Here is a 21485-nt window from a genome sequence, read left to right on the forward strand (position 1 = left end):
AATGCACGCACTTACATACGCCTATATAATATTGCGAAGATTTGCTTCAACCCTCAAGGTGTTAAATGGGTGCACCGTGGAAGTAAGCGTACATAACAACAGCTGATGGGAGGAGTAAAGCCAGGACAGCAAGCCTGTAAAACACGTTCCGCAAAGCCTTCCAATCCAGTCTCTTCAGCCGGAGCAGCAGATCAGGTCTCTGCACCCTCACCCGGCACCGCATTCCCGTTCGCATTCCCCACTCTGGAAACCATTTTTTTTTTTTTTAGTTGTTTTTATTTGAGTGCTGAGTTCGCGGCTCAACAGGCGAGAGAGTCGGACAGTTTCTGGGATGGATGCTGCTGAGAGAACCGCCCCGGAGAGCCGGCTGGAGAGGAGCAGCCACACGGCGTTCATTGACAACAACACACTGTATGTGTGGGGAGGTTACCAGGTGAGCAAGGTCGGTGTGTGATTTATAGGCCTACCTGTGCAGGTATATCTGCGAGGAGCGACATAAACAAGCCGATTAAAGTGTCCCTGTTTCTCCTCTGGGAACTTCATGCGTCCTCCAGTCACTCCAGTATGTTGTTTTTCAAGCTGAAATTAATTTAATTTAATTTAATTTTAAATAAAGACCACTACAGCACGCCTGCAGTACATCCTACCTTCATGGAGGTGATTAAAGTTTGTTTTTATTGAAACTTTTAGAGAATTTTTATTTTCTTTTATCATTTTTGAGGCTGTGTTTTGTGGTGTTTAATTGCATCATATTGAGAGGTGTTTCTAATATATTATCCAACTTTATTAATTTAAGTGAGGTGGACAAATATTTGAGACATCTCAACACAATTCCCCAGTAACAACAGCCCTCAAAGGGACCCTAAAGTTCAATAAATGCCTCTGTAATGTGGTGTAAATTAAAAACCAGAGCACTATAACCATCATAAAGGTTATAACGTTAATAAAGATTTATTGCAGGGCTGTGGTAGCTTGTATTAGGTTTACCCAATAAACAGGTAACTAAGAGGATATTTGCATATAGAAAAAATGCAGAAATACACTCAAAAACAACTTGATAGCAACAGGATTCTTCCCTGTGAGAGACGTGAACATGTTTGAACATGGAAACATTTCTGAAGCCGTATCTCGTTGCATCCTGGTTGTTGCTGTGGCTACAGATGTTCAGTTTGTACTGGATGAGAAAATGTCACATAAAACCAGGTTTTAATGTTTGTGGTCAGCACAGCCACAGCTTTAAACCTCAAATCTCTGCATCTTTTTTTTTTTTTTTTTGGGGGGGGGTTATTCAGCTGATAAGAGTACAAGTACACTGTGTTTTCAAACATGACTTTATCTCTTTCCTCCTCCCCAGGTTGTTGCTGGAGAGGACGTCATGTTGCCCAGTGATGAGATATGGCTCTGTGATTTAGACAGCGGGACGTGGTAAGATATAGAAAGGCGGCTGTTTATCGACACTGTGTCATCATGACATTTAAAGTTATGGACGTCGGCCTAGAGCGTGTTTGTTTGATTTAAGTTGGTTCTTTTAAATATGGCATACAACTTGATGAAGAATTTTTTTTTTCTTTTGTGACAGGGAGTGGCGGGAGATCACTGGAGACAAACCCCCAGACTTATCAGGCTTCTGTGGCTCTCATGTTAACGGCGCACTCTACATCTTTGCAGGTTGCGACTCCCTTGGATACACAAACCAGGTGAGCTGTCGTAGACGACCACAAGTTGAGCCCTTGTTTGTGAAAGCAGCTGGCTTCGTCTTGGAGCCGGTTTGTGCCGGTCTTTGATTAGCATCGCGTTTCAGTCTCCGAGCTCAGTATTGTTTTTCCTGCAAGATAAATACCCACCATTCTTTAAAAGAGCCAGAGGGTCGTTTAACAACAAAACCTTCTGTCCTTGCGGCTTTTCTGAAGCCCTGAAAACCTGTTTCCACCGCAACAACTTTCCCCAGGGACCAGGAACCTTTTGGAGGAACTAGGTGTGTTTCCACCGCAGGGACCAGGGTCTAAATTAAGTTTCGGGGACCTTTTTTTTAAAAATTATTTTTAAAAAGTCTTGAGGGGTAGTATCTACCAAAAGAACTCGCAGCATTTTATTTCAGCCACAAACTAGTTTTTTTGTTTGTTCATTGTGCTTCGACCCATCAGGAGAAGTTACAATAGAAGGCATACAGCAGATGGCCTGGTGACGAAGTCCAATTGCAATGTAAAAACAACAGTCTCTTTTCTATACATCCACAGACTAATTTGCCTAATATTCATGGGTCTTTAGACCTCTGTGGAGGATCCTGGGGCTTAAAGTTCCTGGTACCTTGGGTGAAAATGCAGCTAAAGGCGTCCATACTGCTTCTGCTGCAGGATGAACACTATGTCAAACCTAGGAAACAAAACTCCCCATGCACAGCCAGTAGCAGTCAGGTGCTGGTAGGCTGCAGGAACATCTTAGATCAAAAGGAACCACCACACACTGAAATGACTTTACTGTGACTTTATTAGGAGTGAACAATACGTTTTTGCCTGTAGCTTCTTTAGGTTTGTGCAGTACTGGGCAAAATGTAACTAATACGAGAGGCCCAAAGTGGGACTTGCTCAGGGCCTTCCTGTCTTCTGTCTTCCTGGCAGGTATTGTATGAAGGGAAAAAAAAAATCTGACATCTAGAACATGTTCTAATTTGATTTTGGCGAGACGGACACAAAGTAAAGCAACGCACTGTCAGACGGGTATGTGCACAGAAACCGGTTGTAATGTGATAAGCAAGAGTTGTTTCTAAACATCTGCACGTCACAACGTCCACACGTCCCTGTTTACATAAGGCAATAACAAGATATTCTGAGTGGAAGCACACACAGTGGCTATTTAAGGCAGATAGCAATTCAAAGTGGATACATTGAGGACATAGAAAAAGTAACTTAAAAAGACAAAACGGTAGACAAAAAGAAAATGACATATCATTAGCCACTGCTCTAAACTCAAGTTTGCTCCCTTTCATTTACATTCATACCACCACACACCCTGGAATCTTATACGAACCGGTTTGCCCTGTATCATTAATCCTTAGCATTGGTTAACAATTGCACATGCCATCATATGTACCCAACGCATGTTTTCCAAGCCCAGGGTGTGTACTATTTTAAAAATGCAGTTATGCCAAGCTCATACCAGACAGTGGAGATTGTCCAACTTGATTATTGGGTCTGGAAGAGGCAGAAGCATTTTATAGAGGTAGCCAAGAATGGCTTTAAAGACGAAATGTGCATATGAATCTTCCGTTATCAGTGCGGTCTGTCCTGGTTGAGCTTTCATAGGAAATCTGCTCTGGCCTGCAGTGCTTTTTAAAGTCTCCTTCAATGATTGATCTCATATATATTTGACTCTCCTGTTTCTAGATGTTCAGCGTTGACCTTACAGAGCAGCACTACTCATGGCAGAGGGTGACCGACACTGTGGGAACGACACCATCACCACGAAACAAACACTCCTGCTGGGTTCACGGAGACAGGTCAGTCCAGCCTGGGGAGTCACACCACAGGACCCAAACTGTCCATTGAGAGTAGCTGGACCAGCGCATATGTACGGCTGAAAATGAGCTCAAACTGAGCCTTCCAGCAGCTGTTTTCAGTGTTAATCTTGCGTTTTAAATATACATTAACAGCTCTACAGGAGGAAAAGTTGGAATTTAGTTGAGGAATATTGATTCTTATTATGATTCTTCTACAATTAATTTAATTTCTTTAGATTTATTACAAAAATACTTCCAGTTGTCTGTAGTTTCACATGTGAATCAATGTTGTGAAGAACTCAGTATTTCCTTTTCTTCTTGCTGCAGATTGATCTACTTTGGTGGATATGGATGTAAGACAATGGGGGAGGTACGAAACACATCGTCGGCAAGCTTTGTCGTGGAAGAGATGTCCTGGGTAAGTAATCCATCACAACAGCAGCTGCATATCTAATGAGACAAAAATACATTTAACACATATATACATACATTCACTCACCAGAGGGAAAACTAACCAAAGAACATTTTCCGATCTGTCTTTTAGACAACAATTGGAAATGCCTTATTCAGGTGCTGGGGCTGGAACAATGAAGTCAATGTTTTTGACACACACACTGCTACGTGGAGCATGCCAGAGACTCAGGTGAGTAGAACATGATTTCATGTCCCAAGACTTTACTTAAAGGGTCCGGTGTGAAGGATTTAGTGGCATCCAGCGGTGTAGTTGCAGATGTAGAAACATGGCAGCCCATGGAAGGCAAACCTGCAGCAAGTAACAAAAACATAATGTAATGATTCCTACATTCAGGTGATTATACACTAATGAAAACAGACCATTGACTATTATATTTATGAGAGAGAATTATTTTTTTTTCACATTTTCTGTGCTATATTACCTTTTTTTTGGTGTTTTTACTTTTTAGACAATAAAAATACAATGAGGAATGCCTTGGTGTTCACCTGGACAACACCTTTTAGCTAGAAGGTCCATGTTATGTTCTTGCTTACAGATTATAGTTTTTACGCAGACTCTGAGTGTATGGGGTGGTATCAGAGGATTTTTATTCTACCAGCCTATATGCGATGTCAACATGTAATGGCAATCTCACCGAACACTTACAAGCCTGGTTTTCTGGTTCACACTGCCATGGGAAGGAATGAACACAGTCCTTCCAGTCAATATATGAGCAGTTTGTTCTCAGGCAAGCACAGACAATATCGTCTGACCCATCTAGTATTCTCCATGGCGAGTATGAGCTTTTGCCCTCTGGCAGACGATATAGAGTTCCCCAAACTCAACCATTTTAAAAAAAAAAAAAAAAAAAAAAAGGTGCTTGAGGCTGCAGTAGTGTTGTTATTGTCTCTGGTTGCGTAATATGTGCAATGTAGTTTGGGGTTGTGATTTGGTACAGGATGTGCTGTTTTGTTTATGTTCCTTTTCTATTATTACTACATGGAGGCACCATTTGGGTCCAAGACACCTTTCCCTGTGGTGACAAAGTTGTATTGTTACAAAATGATGATCTTGGACTCTTGTTGTTCAGGGTCCGGTTCCTGCGCCCAGAGGCTGCCACTCTAGCGCCCTTGTGGGGAACAAAGGTTACATATCTGGTGGCGTGGTGAGTTGGTCTGACATTGCTGAGCAAGTTATATACATTATAATTTTAAACTGCCTGTGCTGTAGCCAAAAATATGTGGACACCCCTGTCCACATGCTGTTGTGTGCTATTTTTAATGGTTTCGTCGTCTCTGTTCTAATAAAGCGAAATCTTAATGATAACATCATACCAAGATATTTCAGACAATAGTGTGCTTCCAACTTTGTGCTAACAGTTTGGGGAAGGTCTTTTCCTGTTTCAACATCCCTTTCCTGTTGCGACGTGACAATGCCCACATGCACAAAGTCAGATCTATAAAGAAATGGGTTTTCATGGAGTTTTGTTTGGAAGCAAAGAGCCCTGACCTCAAACCGATCCAACACTTTAGGGATGAACTGGAATGCAGAGAGCGTGCCAGATCTCCCCCAATATCAGTGTGTTTGACCTCACTATTGCTCTTGCGGCTGAATGGGAGCAAATCCCTTCAGCCAGGCTTGAAAAACTGGTGGAAAGCCTGAAACTAGAAGAGTGGGATTTGTTTGTAGCAGATTAATGCCCATTGGTGTGTAAAGAGATGTTCACACATGGGTGAAATGTTCGAGTGTCCACATACTTTTGGCCATATTGTGTGTCCGTCCATGTAAATGGATAGCAGCATTTTGAGCAGACATACTCATGGTATAGTAATGATGAGTTAACACTTAAGACACATTGTGTTTACTTAAAACGGTGTATGTGTGCAGGAAACAGCAGAATTGGACATGTTCTGCTTGGACCTGGGAACCTGGACCTGGACTCAATTGTAAAACATCCTTCTCTTTCACACATTACAGTAGTTCAAGTAGCTTTTCCTTTCTTAATTTATTTCCAATGATTTACTGACTTGTGTGTTACTTTCCACCAGTGACGTCTCCCAGTCCTGTACGCCTCTGGGGCGCTCTATGTTCACCATGACGCCCGTATCAGATCACACACTCTTCATATACGGAGGTCTCGGCACAGACGGAAACACTCTCAGTAAGTCTCGCACAGAAAGTGTCAGCCTCTAATGCCTCTACCTTTTTTTTAGTTAAAGTCTTCACTTTGTATGTGTTCTGCTGCATGAGTAAGACACTGCTTCCTGGGCTGAGTATGGGACAGATGCCCCCTTGGCACAGATGGGGGAATGACTACAAACGAGAGAAAATAAAGCAATGTAATTTTGTGTATCTTTGTGGTGGTTTTCTGTCTCGTAGTCATTTTGTGTCTCCTTTTTGTTTGGGTTAGGGTTAAGCTTTTTGTGACTTTGTGTCTCTGGGCTTGTTTTGTGTCTCTCTGTAGTTGTTTGAATCAGAATCTGTTTACTGCCAAGTAGATTTTCACAAGGAGTTTACTATGATGTATTAGTGCATCACAACAATAATGTAATATAATATAATATTTATTTTACTTTCCAACAAGACATATTAAGTCACTTTAAAAAATGCTCTTATTCCAGGAGCCTGTGCTTGGTGAATGTAATTGTTGAAACTACCAGGAAAAACATTTTATCTCCTATATTATAATTGCCTTAATTCATCATAATCTGCCTTGGACAAGTGTGTTGGACAAGGTTGAAGGACTTTTTATGCAACTCTAAAAACAAAACACATCATTGCTCAAGCGGCTGGTAGAGTGAAAGTGAAGCTCCCTGTGGTTTAATCTGTATTCTGCCATTAACCCTCTGTCTGCTAGATGATGCCTGGCAGTTTGACACTCAGAGGAAAGAGTGGACCGAGATGACGCACCCACACAAGGACAAGCCCAGGTAGTTAATCTGAAGCTCATGAAAGTGCTGTCTTTCTGCTCACATAAAAGGAGATAATGTGATCCTAAAGTTCCTTTTTTGTTTATTTGTAAATTTTTTTTATTTATTTTTTTTGATAGCAGGTTCTTATATGCATCTAACAGTAGTAGCTCATTGTAAATCAGTGTGTAAGTGCTTCTTTATTCACCCAAATGTTGGTCTCCCTCAGGGTGTGTCACACAGCGTGCCTGGGAAGTGACAACGATGTTGTTGTGTTCGGGGGAAGCAGCAACATGCGGATCCTCATGGACTCGGTATGTGCTAGAAAATCTTTTAAAATTTTGTGAAGGATTTAGCCTAGCTGTTTTTCTCCTAACTGTACTCTTAATAGTTCAATTGGTAATTTGAAGGCTTTATTTTTAGCTCCACAGCAAAGTCTTAGTGAGTAAAACATAATGAGCAGCATAAGCTTTTTGGATTAAGGATTGTGCAGACATCAGTGAAACATTGCAGCATTATGCCTTCAAACCCCTCATTCCTTCTGTAATGTTTTAACTTGTGCAATATGTTGTGTGAACCAATTATAGCTCAGTGTCATAAGTGTTGCATAGATAAATCTTAAGTAGTTTAAGGACTCAAAGTCTGACTATTTCTGTCTTTAAACACAGTCACAAGACTGGATTAGTGAAAATGTGTACGTTGTATATGTTCAAATGCTGCCACCTGAAAACACTGAAATGATCTGCTCAGGGAATCATACAGAAATAAGAGCGTACAGCCGTGGTAGCAGCACGAAAAAGCTAACATGCTGATGTTCAGCATTTCACCATGTTCACAATCTTAGCCTGGTAGCATTTCAGCGTAAACGTTTGTTAATTAGTAGTGTTGATGAATGAGGCATAAATAGTATTCCTGACTAAACTTGGGCTCAGGGTGGCGCTAGAGGAAAAATTAGAGGATCATCAAATTCATACAGATTCATCCACTGGGGACCACGAATGTCTCTATAAAGGTTTGTGCCAATCCATCTGGTAGTTGTAGAGGTAAAGTGTTGGACCTGCTGACATTATCACCCACAGAGCCCACAAAATATTTAAATAACAAATACCTTAAAAAGATGAATGAAAGTGTACATAACAAAAAAATGCTGTAATACCAGTTTTGACTTGTCTTCCGTCCTCAAGTGATTATTATCAATCCTCTTATCAGGTGGCTGTTCTGAGGGCTCCATCACAAGATCACTGCAGAGACGTGTTCATCTTCCAGACCCAGCCATACTCCCTCTTCAGGTGTGTTGAACCTATTCCTGCCCTCGCTCATTGGTTTGTGGAGTACTGCTTTTGAAGTTTGGTGTTATGAGTCAGCAGAGGTGACGTACTGCGAGGTGAGCGGTTCTCATTGGCTGCACAGTTTCGTCTCATTCGTGGCAGGAAACGACGGTGGCTCGCCTGGCCATATGCGATCTCGTAGTCTAGCTAAACGGTACACTAAAATATGTTTGTGAGAAATAGGCAATGCAGTAACAGAATCTTCGTATTTGATCTGAGTTTGTCGTGTTGAGCTGGACGGACTCGCTGAGAATGACCTTTCAATCACACCCAAAAGCATACCCTATTTGTCTATTTTACTCTTAATGGGACCATAATTTACTAAATGAACATCATGCGGTATGGAAGAAGACTCGACACTAGAGATTGAGACCATAAACTTATTAGGAAACTGTTTACTGAGCTCATAAAGTGAGAAGTCGGGTCATTTCTCCGTAAGAGTGCATACTATTGGCTTTTATTATCTATTATTTATATCAGCTCTGCATTCATATTCTGTTATGTGTGGAGTGTAACATTGCTGGGAAGCCCTGTGCGTGTACTTTCTGTTGTGTTAGTGGTTGGTCACATGCGTTACATTAGCACTGTGCGTTATGAACACTGGCAGCATGTTTGCATAGTGTTTCCATTCACACATGATTAATCAGTTTTAACACAGTCCACAGAGACCCTTTTTAAAGACTTGGAACTATTTACAGTCCCACAACAGAGGACATGGTGTTATTCTAATGAGCTTTACATTATTGGGTATAGGCATGTTTATATGAAAATGACTCAATTGAGATGAAAATGGTAGCTTTGTGTTCTTTTGAACTTCAGAACACTTTTTACACAGTTTATTTTCTTATCAATAAAGTTAAGTGGTTTTTTTTAGATCAGATGCATATCTGATGAGCTGAACCAGTCATTAGAAAGTAATTGTTCCCAGAATGGTAGAAGTGTGGACATGATCTGCCACAAGTAACAGGAAGCTAGTAAAGATTACATTCAGCTTCAGGAAAAAAGGAGTCTGCAGCACAGCTATTTTTATTTTATTTTAAATGTACTTCTATAGTTTTAGTATTTCTGATTCTGATCTCCTTCTTTGCTCTCTAGATTGTGTGAGGACTTCATAGGAAGAAACCCGGAGCTGTTTGGGAAGCAGCTGAACTGGCTCCCATCAAAGCTACGTAGCAAAATCGAGAAGCGAGTTGCCTTTTTCTCCTCTGCCACGCCTGTTCTCACAGCTTGAAGAGGTGTTTTTAGTGACAATATTCTGAGCCAGTCAGTTATTACAAAAAATGTTTTCATTCTTTGTGTCAGGAATGTCTGTATTTGTGTTTAAATGATTTAAAAAGAACATGGTGCTAAAGTTGCATTGTTTTTAACTTAAGAAACCTAATGTGTAAATTAAGTATTTTTTGCCTTATTTTAAACAATTCAGTTTAGATTATGTCAAATTTTACTCCATATAGTGATTTGATGATGTGCAATCTGTTTTTGAATAAAGGTATTGATATGTTGTATATTACTGATGTTTATTATCATTTCCTGAATTAACAATGCAGTAGAAGGCATATGCAGTCATAAGCATGAATGAAGCAAAATTATCATCTTTAGTCTTTTAAAAAAACACGCAGTTAAATATTCCACTTTTTTTAATCAAATCAGCTTACATGACTAAATACATTTTATGCTTTTCTCTTTCCTGATATAATATCAAACAAGCGTTGAATGGGTTTTATGACATGTTAACTCATTAAGTCATTAGTTCAACTGCAGAACATTTCAGTTTTTGAATGCATCTGTTTCTGTCAGGGCTACACTTAATTGCATGTACATAAAAAGGTAAATGTTACCCGAGAGAGATTAGAAATTACACGTATGAAGTATTGTAGTAAACTGTAGTAGTAGTAACGTTTATTTAATATTATTCCCTCTGCTTTCCTCTCTTACTTCCTCTTTCGTTGGCTTCTGTTACAGACAAAATATAATTTCACTTTAACCTTTAGCATCATTTTGACGACACAAAGGCTCACAAATCTTCAAGAACCCATCACCAGTATCTCTCCTTTACTCATATTTTAAAATCATATTTCTGACAATAAAGGCAATGCAAAACCAGTCAGTTTTTTTTTTTTTTTTTTTTTGTTTAAATAGCAATTTTTTCATTTGCATGAAAATAAGCCTGATGGTTGTTGGTGTGTGTCGGACAGGCGTGTGTGTTTCACACGGGTCGGACGTAGTTAGCCGGCAGCAAACCCCGCTGCCCAGTGCGCTGGTTGCATCCAAACACCCATCCGTCGTCTATCTGCTCCACGTCTAAGATCAGATCGCCCTCCTGGAGAGAAACTTCATCTGCTTCTGCTGCCGCGTAGCTGTACATGGCCTGGTAACGTTTCTGTGAATCAAACACACAGGAAATGAATAGAGGCACTCGCACACACACATGCACTGACAAATAAAGACTATACATGATCCAAACAGATTTCCATTCAGTTTCCCTAATGAGTGAGCCATAACATACTCATGCAACACATTCTGCACAAACTGGCAGAAACTCATACCTCATAACATAAATACATTCACACAACTTTGTGTCAACAGTTTGTGTTTGTCCGTTTACTGTTTCAACCTGACAATGCACAAAGACAGGTCCATAAAGAAATGGTTTTTCCAGTTTGGTGTGAAAGAACTTGACCTCAACCCCATCCAACACTGAATTAATTTAAACACAGCTGTTAAGCTGAACATTAACGGCCATTGTTTTAGAGGGAGATGCTCAAATATCACACATCAGTGTAATGTTTCAGGTGTCCACAGGTGGCGCTAGATGGGTAGCATCTGGTGGCAGCAGTCACCCCTAAAAAAATGCCTGGCCACCCGAGTTTTAATTAATTTAACACATTAATTGAGATTGTTTAAAAAAAATAAAAAATAAAAACCTCTGTTATGGCCAAGTGATTAAATATAAAGTAAATAAAAGAATGTATTGATTTCTACCATTAGATATTTCTATTCAATGCTTTACAAATGAGTCTCAATAATATAATGTAATATATCGACATATGTGACTGTGATTAAATCGACATGTATTTCTGCCACTCCATGAATATGCACATACTTCTGGTCGTACAGTGTATTGTTGTGTATTAGCCTTACCCCTCCACCAGATGGTGCTACAGCAGCAGGACGCATTTGTCCAACAGGCTGACTGAATCTCGGAGGGTTGGGTGGTTGCATTTCATCTTCTACACACACACACACACACACACACACACACACACACACACACACACACACACACACACACACAGTTAATACAAACATATACAGTTAGGTTTGGTTATTTAGAGAAGTACAGTATTTCTAAAATGTGCTTCGTTACCTTGTCTATTTTCAGGAGGAGGTGCATCACTTCGAATCCTGCTCTTCTCAAATTCTTCATGGTACTTTATCTGCACACGCACACACACACACACGCACACGTTAATCAAGCTCTGTTTGAAGCAGCTCACCATTTTAGGAGGTGCTGAGAGATGATGAGGGGGGTTACCTCTGCTGGCAACCGTTGGACAAAAAAAAAAAAAAAAAACTCCAACCGTCAAACAGCCAAAGACTTCAAACAAAGAACCACGTGTCTGTTTTAAGTTTTCAGATTTGGTTTGTTTCATTTTTGCTTTTTACATCAGTTTGATTGTAAACCTCTCAGATTTAAATTAAGTTTCTTTAAAAACTTATGACTTTATTGTTCATTCTATTTAAAAATGTACGTATTCTTTCACTCCTTGGGCTCTCTGATATTGAATGTGAAGATTTTTGCTTAGAAATGTTTCCTACACTGTTACTGTTTTAGTATTTTCATGCTCTTCACAAACATGTTTTCCTTGAACACAGGCTTTGATGGCTTTGTCTACTCATGGTTAAACTATGGAAAACTCTGACAGCAACACTATAACTTTACACAAGTGATGGTTCAGAGGTTCTCTAAATAGATTTGCGTTGTGCTCGGAAGTCTCCACTTAAGACCGACATTCATTACACTGTTCAACATTTCTCTGAAGATGCAGTGAACCCAACAGAGCACACAGAGACAGAGAGGATGATCTCTGTGAACCTCTGTAAAATTAATCAAACGCAGGTCGAGCATTCAGCATCTGGAAGAAGAAACTGGATGTTGAATAAGGAGAAGAAGGAGCGGCCCCCTGTGTCCTCAACAGACCTCAGGAGGAACAAACAGGAAGAGAAGATATGATGGGAAATAGACTGGAGGAGTGTGAGGGACTTAAAAAAGACAAAACGAAAAAAATAAAAGAAGGAAGAAAGAAAGAATGAAAAAAAGAGAGAAAGAGAAAAACCAGTGGAAAAAGTGGTTACTAGATTTTGCTCTTTTGACATGCAGCTTATCACCCGTCATTCCTTCATGCAACCGCTGCTGAGAAAAAAAGAGAAAGTTAGTGTGTGTGTTTTTCTGTGTGGTATGTGTGTCTACCAGTGTGTGTGTGTGTGTGTGTGTGTGTGTGTGTGTGTGTGCAGAGAGCACTTTGTTTCCACAGCTGAGAGACTTTGACCATGTAGGGCAGCTGCTCCTCAGTGGACGGGGAGAAATGTCTGAAATGTGCCTGTGTGTCTCTGCAGGGCTGCACTCTGACATCCTTCACTGCTGAACTGAACCAGTCCACAAATCTACCATCCTGCTCTCAAATGGCTCCCGCAATTGGACCATGATGTCTCCCTGCTGTGTCTCAGGCAAACGGCTCAACTTGCTTGCGTGCATCTGGCCGTGTTACGCTTGTTTTTTTGTCCTTTGTGGGGGAAAGAAACACTCCGTAATTTGTGGAACGGTTAAACTGGTATTGCTGTGAGATCTACCAGATGTTTCACTGTAGAGTTAGACTAAGGATTAAAGTTAAAGACATTTTTTATACTAAAATAAAGTTAATAAATCAGTTTATGTTGAGTTCTGTGTATTAATTAACCTGGTTTTAGGCATCTGAATCGCAGTCTACGATTTTCATCTACATGTACAGCTGATTAAAGCAGTGGTTCCCAGCCTTTTCTATCATTGAGTAAACTGACTAAGTCACATATTTTCTGGATATATGTATTACGGTACAGAGCAACTAATACGCTGTACAATAAACACAATACCTGCAGGAAGTTTGTGGAAAACAAGCATTATGGATGAATTTTAAGCAGATTATTTCCTGTGAATATTGCATCAGAGATGAGTTTCACTGATATTTTTTAGAACTTCTTATTCAATTATCTGAATGTATGATGTATTTTTATATTTTTTAACACTCTTACATACTTAATAGGCTTATTTTTTGACAAATTCAGTGTTTTCTTCTCATTGTTTTATTAGCTCTTTGGTTTTAAATACAGTAGTACTTTTCTAATGCGAGACAAGACTTTTAATTAAAGAGTAAAGTCTCTGTGAATATAGTTTGTGTTCAGGTCTTCAAAGTTTAAATCTTAAATAATAATTTAATATGCTTTTTTCACAGAAATGAGACTAAACACTGAAATATAGGCGCTATATAAAAGGCCCTATTTCCAGCCAGAATTTGGTTTGTCTGTTCTGGGCTACTGTAGAAACTTGGCGGTTCAACATGGCGGACTCCCTGGAATGACTAGATATCACTAGAAGAGAGACGATATGTTGTTTTGTAATTTGTTTGAACCAACCCTTTAAGATGCAGCACTTACATTACTGATCTGGTCTTGTGTCTTCTTCACTCTCTGCATCTCTGGAGTGTCGACCACCACGCTGAAACCTTTCCCCTTGTTCTTTTCAAAGTCCTCCTTGTAAAGAGCCTGAAATGTGAAATACAGTTAATTCCATCGTCAAAAAAACATCAAACTTACTTTAGAGGAATAGTTCGATATTTTGGGAAACACGCTTATTCGCCTCAACTCAGCAAGAAAGCAAACAAGCGTATTTCCCATAATATCGAATGATTCCTTTGCTAAGAAATATGTTCAGTGACACAATTGGGGTGAAACTGTTTAGATTTGTTATATTTTGTTATGTTCATGCACAGTTTTATGGAGGAATAAGCTGCATTCATGGTGTATTTGTATCGGTTGAATGACATCTTGCTGTTACAAAAATGCTATTTACATGGTACATAGTAGGCATGAAGAGGTCCAACTCTGCGGTATCTCACAAAAACAAACCAAACAAAAACAGATTAAATCCGAAAAAGAAACATCATTTAGAGCAAAAACTGAAAGCTGTCAGTCAGCAACGATAAATCCAACATAACCTGAATGCAGCATTGCAGATTAAAACCAAGTAGGACTGATTTTCTAAGTATGTTTACATGTTAAGGGACAGATTTGTATAAAAGTGCATGCAGACATGCAGACACATAATAACATACACACATACACAGTTAGAGGTTGGAAACACGTCACATCGAAACTCTAAAAACGAAGGAAAAGGTCAATCAACGACTACAGACGTAACGAGAGAAGGACTGAAGTTAAGATTTAGTGTTAACAGATTATTCCATGTTCGGCGTTTTTTGAGGCGAACCGGACGTACGTGACTGATCTGGTCTTGTGTCTTCTTCACTCTCTGCATCTCGGGAGTGTCGGCCACCACGCTGAAACCTTTCCCCTTGTTCTTTTCAAAGTCCTCCTTATAGAGCGCCTGTAAGTTTGTAATTCACCAGAATTTAAGAAACTCTCTTTGAAATTAGACAGAAGGGTTTAGAAAGATCCCCCGAGGTTAACTTCTCAGCCCAAAGAGGGGTTGTATTCTTCAAAATGACAACAAAAAATAAAAAATAAAAAAATAAAATAAGATTTTATGAGGTTGCACGATGACTTTTACTAAATGTGATTCACAAATATACATAAACACACACATGCTGCGCTTTAAACGGCTATTTGCCAAATTTCCTTGTAAGTTTAGGCTAAGGGGAAACACTTGGAGCATTAAACAAAGCCCAAAATGTTTACTTGAAAGTAAATCTGAGATCCCCACACATTGCACACACAAACACTCACACACACACACACACACACACACACACACACACACACACACACACACACACACACACACAAGTGAGTCATGTTCTTGCTATGAGGAATATGTAGTCTCAGTAAGAGAGCTTGACTGCCGAGACTTTTATGGTTATAAACAATGAACTGAGTTGGTTGCAGGAGACGAGAGGAAAGGACGGAGAGGAGGAAACAGCTTAAGTTGTAAATTCGATCATGTTGTTATCACAACAGTCATGTAGCACAATAACACAGTTATGTTACATGATAGTTTAAAAAGGGTTTTAACCAAAAAATGGAACCACTCTCTTATAGTCTGTGTGGTTACATCAGGTGCATGTTTCAGATATCTAGTCTAGTTTAAGAGTATTAAGTATGTAGTAAGTCACATTAGCAAAGAGTTTGATGTCGCTATAGTTTCCTATAGCGCTATAGCTGAAGCGCTCTGTGGTTGCTGGATGGGTAGATGTGTCACGTCTGTGTTTCCCTTCAAACGATTTTGCTAATATTGAGCATGTGTGGTTTGTTGCCTTGTTGCATGTTGACACAAATTCACGGTGAACAATTCACAAGAAGCTGCGCGTTAATTGATCTGTCTAACCAAATTATAACCGAATAACCCCAACCCCCGCTCTTTCGATGGTTCGTCCACACAGGATGCATGAGCAGTGCGTGATGGCTGCCTCGCTGAAGCGCTGCAGGTCCCACGCCTGAGGTGACCACACAGAGAGCGCTTCTGCCAGCCCTCTCTTTCCATACTGAGTTTGCGTTTGATAAATACAGTACAATAAAAGCCCTGTTAACATATGAAAGGATTCTGTCCACAGAAATGCGAGAGAGCTTTTAATCTCAAACAGATGTTGAGTTTGAAAAATACAGTTATATTTTTTCCATGTTACTTCAGAATTACTTTAGACAATTGTTGCCTCTTATTAGCTTGCAGGAGTGATGTAGTTGATGTAGTCATCCTCAAAATTTGTTACGGTTACAAAATAGGATGTAGTCTCTACTATTTTGTTCCTGGATAACTATTGTATTTTTTCCCAAATGATGTACAGATGTTTTATGTTTTCTATTAAGTCAGCTGGCTTATAGTTTGTATAGCCATGCCCCCAGACCCCCTAGGTTTGGGCACATCGTCTGGCTGCGCCCCTGTTTCTCGCTCGGCTCCAGTGGTCTCTAGCCGTGTTTGTTTCAGGTATTGAGCTATTTGTCTTCATGCATAAAGCTAGGCTAGTAAATTAGCAAATGAGTGGAAACAAGGGGAAACAGCAAGCCTAGCTATGTCTAAATTTACTTCTACTGCGGTCAACAGAGTGCTGTACTGTACTTCACCAAACATACAGCATTAAAAGCATGATGATGATGAGTTTTAGGAAGTGTTTCTATTCCAGACCAAAAAAAATGTTGAGTGACGAGACAATCCCTGAAGCAAAATTAAAACTGTAAAGGGATCTCTTTAATTTTGCGTGACTTGGACGACTTATCCCTTTGATCAGGTTAAATTACTGGCTTGAAGAGTGTGATTAGATTAGAGAGATTAAGAACAGTGAAGGCAGTGAGGGAGGCTGAGTTGAGCCGGTGCCACATGAGAGACCGAAAGGCAGAGAGATTTTTAAAACTACTGTCCAATTTATGATCTTATGGACACTCAGGGGGGGTTAAACATTAACATTTACTTTCTAAAGCTCAGATATGGTTGGAGTTCAGTCTCAAATCTTTGCATCAAAGTCAAGCTAGCGTGCACTTATTTTAGGTCAAAGGGTTCATTTGATTCAATCAAAGAAATCCAATTGTCCCGAGAGGAGCGTCCTCTTCTTCTGGTGTGAGACAGACAGAGAGCTGAGTGAAGGAGACAGATAGAGAGTGAAAGACACGCTGAGTCTTGATGACGCAACGAGATTAGGGCGAGTATCTCTGCCGGTGATAGACAACAGAGACCGAGCAGGAGTGATAGCAGAGACAGAGGCGAGGGACCCGTGGGTGTCTTACCTGACTGTTGAGCATGCTCTGTTGTTTGAGACGCAGATTCTCGGGGGTGTCGGTCACTATGGTGAAGGAGGTTTTGGGGTAATGCCTGAAAGAAAAGAGGAGAATAACAAAAATCACTTTAACTTTAACCCTGGTTTATATTTCTGAGATGCCATGTCTGATCTTATAGGTGAAAATATACTCATTATTATGACTTTACCAATAAATGTTTTCTGTTTCATGTTGGAAGGAAACATCTCCTTGATCAAGTATCACTATTCTTACCACTAGAGGCATTATCAGAAATCAGAAATACTTTATTGATCCCGGGGGGGAACTTGGTTGCCTTACAGTTGTTCAAGTTGCTGAACAAAAACATCATAAGAAAAATAAATGATAATAAGAATGTTAAAATATGAGCATTAAATTACAATATATATAGTAATATATCTTATATACTTTATATAGTAAAGTATATAACACAAGTGTAAAGAATAATCGCTCATGACTGAATACTGATAATGCTTTATTTTATTTAAATATCATTAAATAAGGATTCTTATCCCTCTTAAAAGTAAAATTGTGGCTGTATTTTTTGAAGATTTTGGTTGTGAGAACACATAAAGGTGATGTTGAACTACGTGAACGGATTTTATTCCAGGGTAAATTTACTTTTTGGACTTTTTTTTTTTACAATATTCAAGTTGGCCGCTGTACTAATAACATTTTGAATGCTAAACACAATCAAAACATTGATAACATTTTGTTGATCTAATCATATTTTCTCAGAAAGATAAAGCATGTAAAATCAACAAATGAAGGCAAAACATTTTAACCACATGAATCACAATATTTTCATTTAATTTTATTTACAAATCCCATTAAATGTTAAATAAATTATGGTTTTCTTCAGATTGATTTGTTTGTGTGTCCATTATTACCATATGGAGAATGAAATATGACTAAACCATGAATAAATGAGCGTAAAGACAAATTAATGTTAAAGAGGCAGCCCTTTTGTGCAGTAGTAAAGTCCTAAATGTGTAAATGTTTGTCAGGACTGAGGTATTTTCTCTCATCTCAGGTTTCACTGAGGAATTGTTGGGATCACATGAGTCAGTTCACGCTTCCCTTTTCCATCACCTTTACACACTGCAGCTTCCACTGCCCATCTGCGTGTCTCAGCCACTGCGGAAATAAATGTCTGCTAGTGTCGTGACAGGATTTGTTTGTGATGAAACGACCACAAAACTTTTACTGCTTACGTGCAGTTATACTTTCACTAAAAAGGACAAATAAAAGATGTAATGGAAATACTACATATTGTAACTTTGGGTCACAGTTTTATAATGAAATGTTTGACCAAACATTTTTTCCTTTGCAAAACATTGAACCATACGTCACCAAACTCATGTCCTTGTCTAGTCTGAACATTTTACCCATCAGGATGATCAGTGTGCGGTAAACACTCACATACTGCAGTAAGGTTTCTTCTCAAAGCCTTTGTAGGTCGTCATGCTCAGGGCCATCTTACATACCTCGCAGCTGAAACAGCCTTTGTGCCAATACTACAAAGGGGAAGAGAGCAAAAAGTCAAACATTAAGGTCAGCACTTGAACTAAATGAAGTTCTATCCATTGAAATGAACATGGCTTCGTGGTCTGTGCTAATTTGTGAAACTACTTCTGAATTCTTAGTTGGTGTCAGCTAAAAAAACCCCATAAAGACTTCAGTTTAACTTGCAGTGACAGAGTGGGAAAATTCCTTTAGTGAGAACACAGCTGCTTCTCTGTTTCCCGTCTCTGCCAATAAGAGATATATTCCCACATTAATATGTTGTATGGACTGATTTATAGTTTGCAGTACTCCAACTCCCCGAATAGCCTGTTTACATCATTTATTTAATGTTCCCAAAAGGTATGATCACCTGAAGGAAACATCTTAGTGCCACAAAATAAAAGAGTTTACCCTCTCTGTTACCTTGTGCACCTGAGTGTGCATAGTTTACTCCTTACATGTTATCACTGATATAGTCACATCATCAGAGTAACAAGCTGTTACAGAGAATAAGGGACACACTACCACACAGTGTCTATGTGCTCTGACCTGTTTAACATTTAGAGGTTTGTGGTCAGTGTTTAACTACCGGATGTGGTTCTTCTCCTCCTCACTTTCAAATATGGGTTTTTTCTCTCTACATATATGTGTGTATGTAATGTACACTGCTGTACATGTATACTAAATGCAGTGTGTTAATTCATTGCTCATTACTACTTTCTAAACTAATATTATTACTTGACTTATTACTCCCTGCTAACAGTAGTTACACTACTAGTTATATTACTTTTCCCACAAAGTTTATAATTGTGTCCTTTCTTCCTCCATGATTAAAAAATTAATCCAGGGATGTGATTTGATTGTTGGATTTCAAATAGGGGGGTGACAACAAAACTACGGTTGTAACTAATTATTTTTTGTATTATTATATGTATATTATATGTATGTATATTTGTATTATTATTATTGAAATGTTACTGGGGACAGTAATTGTTATTATTACTGTAATATAAACTGCCCAACACTGGTTCAATGTGTGTGCTCTGCATGTGTGTTGATTGTGATAATTCCATATAGGGGTAAAGTATCACAGAGCAAAGTGCAACATTTTAGATATTATAACAATAACAACTAGTCTTACAAAATAATTACACGAAAATAAACATCATATTGGAGGAAAAATTAAATTTTTAACCAATTAATTTATTATTTTTAGCTGAATCAATTACAGTCAAATGGTTTTACCTCCTTTAATCAACAACACAGGACACAAAAATAATCAAAATAGAATAGAAATGTGGATCATAAAAATGATTATAGTCATAGTGAATGGGGTTAAACTTGTGTCACCTTACCTTATCAAGGCAATTAATTTTTTCTGTGGGATAAACTGGTTTATTGCATCTTCCACAGGGCGGATTCATGATGGCGCAGTGATTCCTCACACCACAGACAAACCCTCACTGATCCAGTTAAAGAGTCCAGAGGTGAAGTACAGGCAGTGATGAGCAGCTGGGAAACGAGCCGTCCTCCTCTTCGCCTGCAGGCATTTCAATTAATATACGGACACGACCTTAAGGCGAGGAGGAGTCAGGGCGTGAGACACGAAGCCTTTATGGTGCTTTCACTGACAGTCGGACATGGGAAGTTTCACTTGTTGTGTGTCGGTAATAATAACTTACCAGTCAAAATAGCGTGCAGATTGTCCAATTGAAAGGGCTTAGCATTAGAAGCGGTATCACAGGTAGATCTCTGTGCTATCACCTTCTTTAAATACTCAAAATGACACGGAATTTTATTTTAATAAAATCTATGTTGATATAATTTTGATATATTTAAATGTTTATAACTCAAGATAAAGCGTGTGAATTTATAACATCTACAAAAAACAACTGTTGCTCCTCACTGCACATTTACACATCCCACTTAAGAAATGTGAATAACAGCTTTCTGCGGCGTACCTGAAGGCATCAAATGCATTAAGCGGCGACGGGAATCCGTAACAACCTTAAAAGGAGCAGCAACTTACATTGAATATTAGACAAACACGATACCATATTATAATGTAATACCGTCTAAAACACAGTAAGGACTGACGTTATAGACACACACACATTAACTATAACAGTTAAGGCGGAAACAGACTGAATGAGTTAAAACATTTGATGACCACAGGAGCGATGGGTGAGTTAAAGTTCGTGTGTTTTGGCGCCCTCTGCCGGGGAAGCGCAGTAATTACAACCGCATAAGCCATCTTGTTTTTCCACTGTGAACGACAGCAAAGTGCTACATATCGTTTGAACCGTAGTTTACTGTGCTCACACGTACACATATATAATATATGTATATGTCGATGGACGTACAACTGACAACTGAGGTAACACATTCTTTGTAAATGGTTAAATACGTAGCGCTTACCCCAGTGGTTGTCATCGGGGGTATAGCTCAGTGGTAGAGCATTTGACTGCAGATCAAGAGGTCCCCGGTTCAAATCCGGGTGCCCCCTCTTTTTCGTACTGCCTCATTTTATTTACCAACATACGGTAAATGGGAAGCGAACACAGCAAACATTCACCGTTATTATTATTATTATTATTATTTGCCATTTAACGGATAACGCACAACCCGTTGGAAACCATCTTTGCGTCTCGAGACCTAAGTCAGACCTGGAAAATGTGTCCTTGTGTTTGACTCACTTTTAATTATCTCCAAGCATTCAATTATTGCTTTACCACGCCTTCAAAATATGTTATTATTAATGCTGTCACTTGGAC

The 21485-nt window shown here is 39.2% G+C and overlaps 2 protein-coding genes and 1 non-coding gene across 6 annotated transcripts; 2 read left to right on the top strand and 1 right to left on the bottom strand.

Annotated features, from left to right (window-relative positions):
• Positions 1 to 110: 110 nt before the first annotated feature.
• On the top strand, positions 111 to 9697 carry LOC127373392 (kelch domain-containing protein 1). Of its 3 annotated transcripts, none has more exons than XM_051417821.1 (13): positions 111 to 442; positions 1355 to 1425; positions 1580 to 1697; positions 3384 to 3496; positions 3824 to 3914; positions 4041 to 4139; positions 5041 to 5115; positions 5838 to 5896; positions 5999 to 6111; positions 6808 to 6880; positions 7089 to 7173; positions 8069 to 8243; positions 9283 to 9423. In XM_051417821.1, exons 1-12 carry the CDS (start codon positions 332 to 334, stop codon positions 8201 to 8203), a joined length of 1143 nt encoding a protein of 380 aa, XP_051273781.1. In that variant the 5' UTR covers positions 111 to 331; the 3' UTR covers positions 8204 to 8243; positions 9283 to 9423. The 3 variants fall into 3 exon arrangements, with proteins under 3 accessions (XP_051273781.1, XP_051273779.1, XP_051273780.1); XM_051417819.1 differs by having other exon boundaries at positions 116 to 442; positions 8069 to 8148; positions 9283 to 9697; XM_051417820.1 differs by having other exon boundaries at positions 118 to 433; positions 8069 to 8148; positions 9283 to 9697.
• A 109-nt stretch (positions 9698 to 9806) lies between these two features.
• On the bottom strand, positions 9807 to 20272 carry LOC127373393 (LIM and SH3 domain protein 1). 2 transcript variants are annotated; one of them, XM_051417823.1, is made up of 8 exons: positions 20067 to 20271; positions 18628 to 18722; positions 17176 to 17260; positions 14720 to 14827; positions 13879 to 13986; positions 11555 to 11624; positions 11329 to 11417; positions 9807 to 10567 (listed from the first exon to the last, which is right to left on the bottom strand). In XM_051417823.1, exons 1-8 carry the CDS (start codon positions 20133 to 20135, stop codon positions 10394 to 10396), a joined length of 798 nt encoding a protein of 265 aa, XP_051273783.1. In that variant the 5' UTR covers positions 20136 to 20271; the 3' UTR covers positions 9807 to 10393. The 2 variants fall into 2 exon arrangements, with proteins under 2 accessions (XP_051273783.1, XP_051273784.1); XM_051417824.1 differs by lacking the exon at positions 14720 to 14827 and having other exon boundaries at positions 20067 to 20272.
• Positions 20273 to 21145: 873 nt separating this feature from the next.
• On the top strand, positions 21146 to 21217 carry trnac-gca (transfer RNA cysteine (anticodon GCA)). The gene has a single exon. It is a non-coding gene; the product is annotated as a tRNA-Cys (tRNA).
• The last annotated feature ends 268 nt before the right edge of the window (positions 21218 to 21485 follow it).

The sequence above is a fragment of the Dicentrarchus labrax genome, unplaced genomic scaffold (genome assembly GCF_905237075.1).
Source record: "Dicentrarchus labrax unplaced genomic scaffold, dlabrax2021, whole genome shotgun sequence".
NCBI lineage: Eukaryota > Metazoa > Chordata > Actinopteri > Moronidae > Dicentrarchus > Dicentrarchus labrax.

Bases quoted from the DNA above. Each gene is read 5' to 3' on its own strand.
- LOC127373392 (XM_051417819.1), top strand. From the start codon at position 332: ATGGATGCTGCTGAGAGAACCGCCCCGGAGAGCCGGCTGGAGAGGAGC. The intron at 1,426-1,579 runs GTAAGATATAGA...CTTTTGTGACAG, and splicing joins GATTTAGACAGCGGGACGTG to GGAGTGGCGGGAGATCACTG. The intron at 3,497-3,823 runs GTCAGTCCAGCC...TTCTTGCTGCAG, and splicing joins TGCTGGGTTCACGGAGACAG to ATTGATCTACTTTGGTGGAT.
- LOC127373393 (XM_051417823.1), bottom strand. From the start codon at position 20,135: ATGAATCCGCCCTGTGGAAGATGCAATAAACCAGTTTATCCCACAGAA. The intron at 14,828-17,175 runs GTAAGACACCCA...ACAAACTTACAG, and splicing joins AGAGCATGCTCAACAGTCAG to GCGCTCTATAAGGAGGACTT. The intron at 11,418-11,554 runs GTAACGAAGCAC...GTGTGTGTGTAG, and splicing joins TCCTCCTGAAAATAGACAAG to AAGATGAAATGCAACCACCC.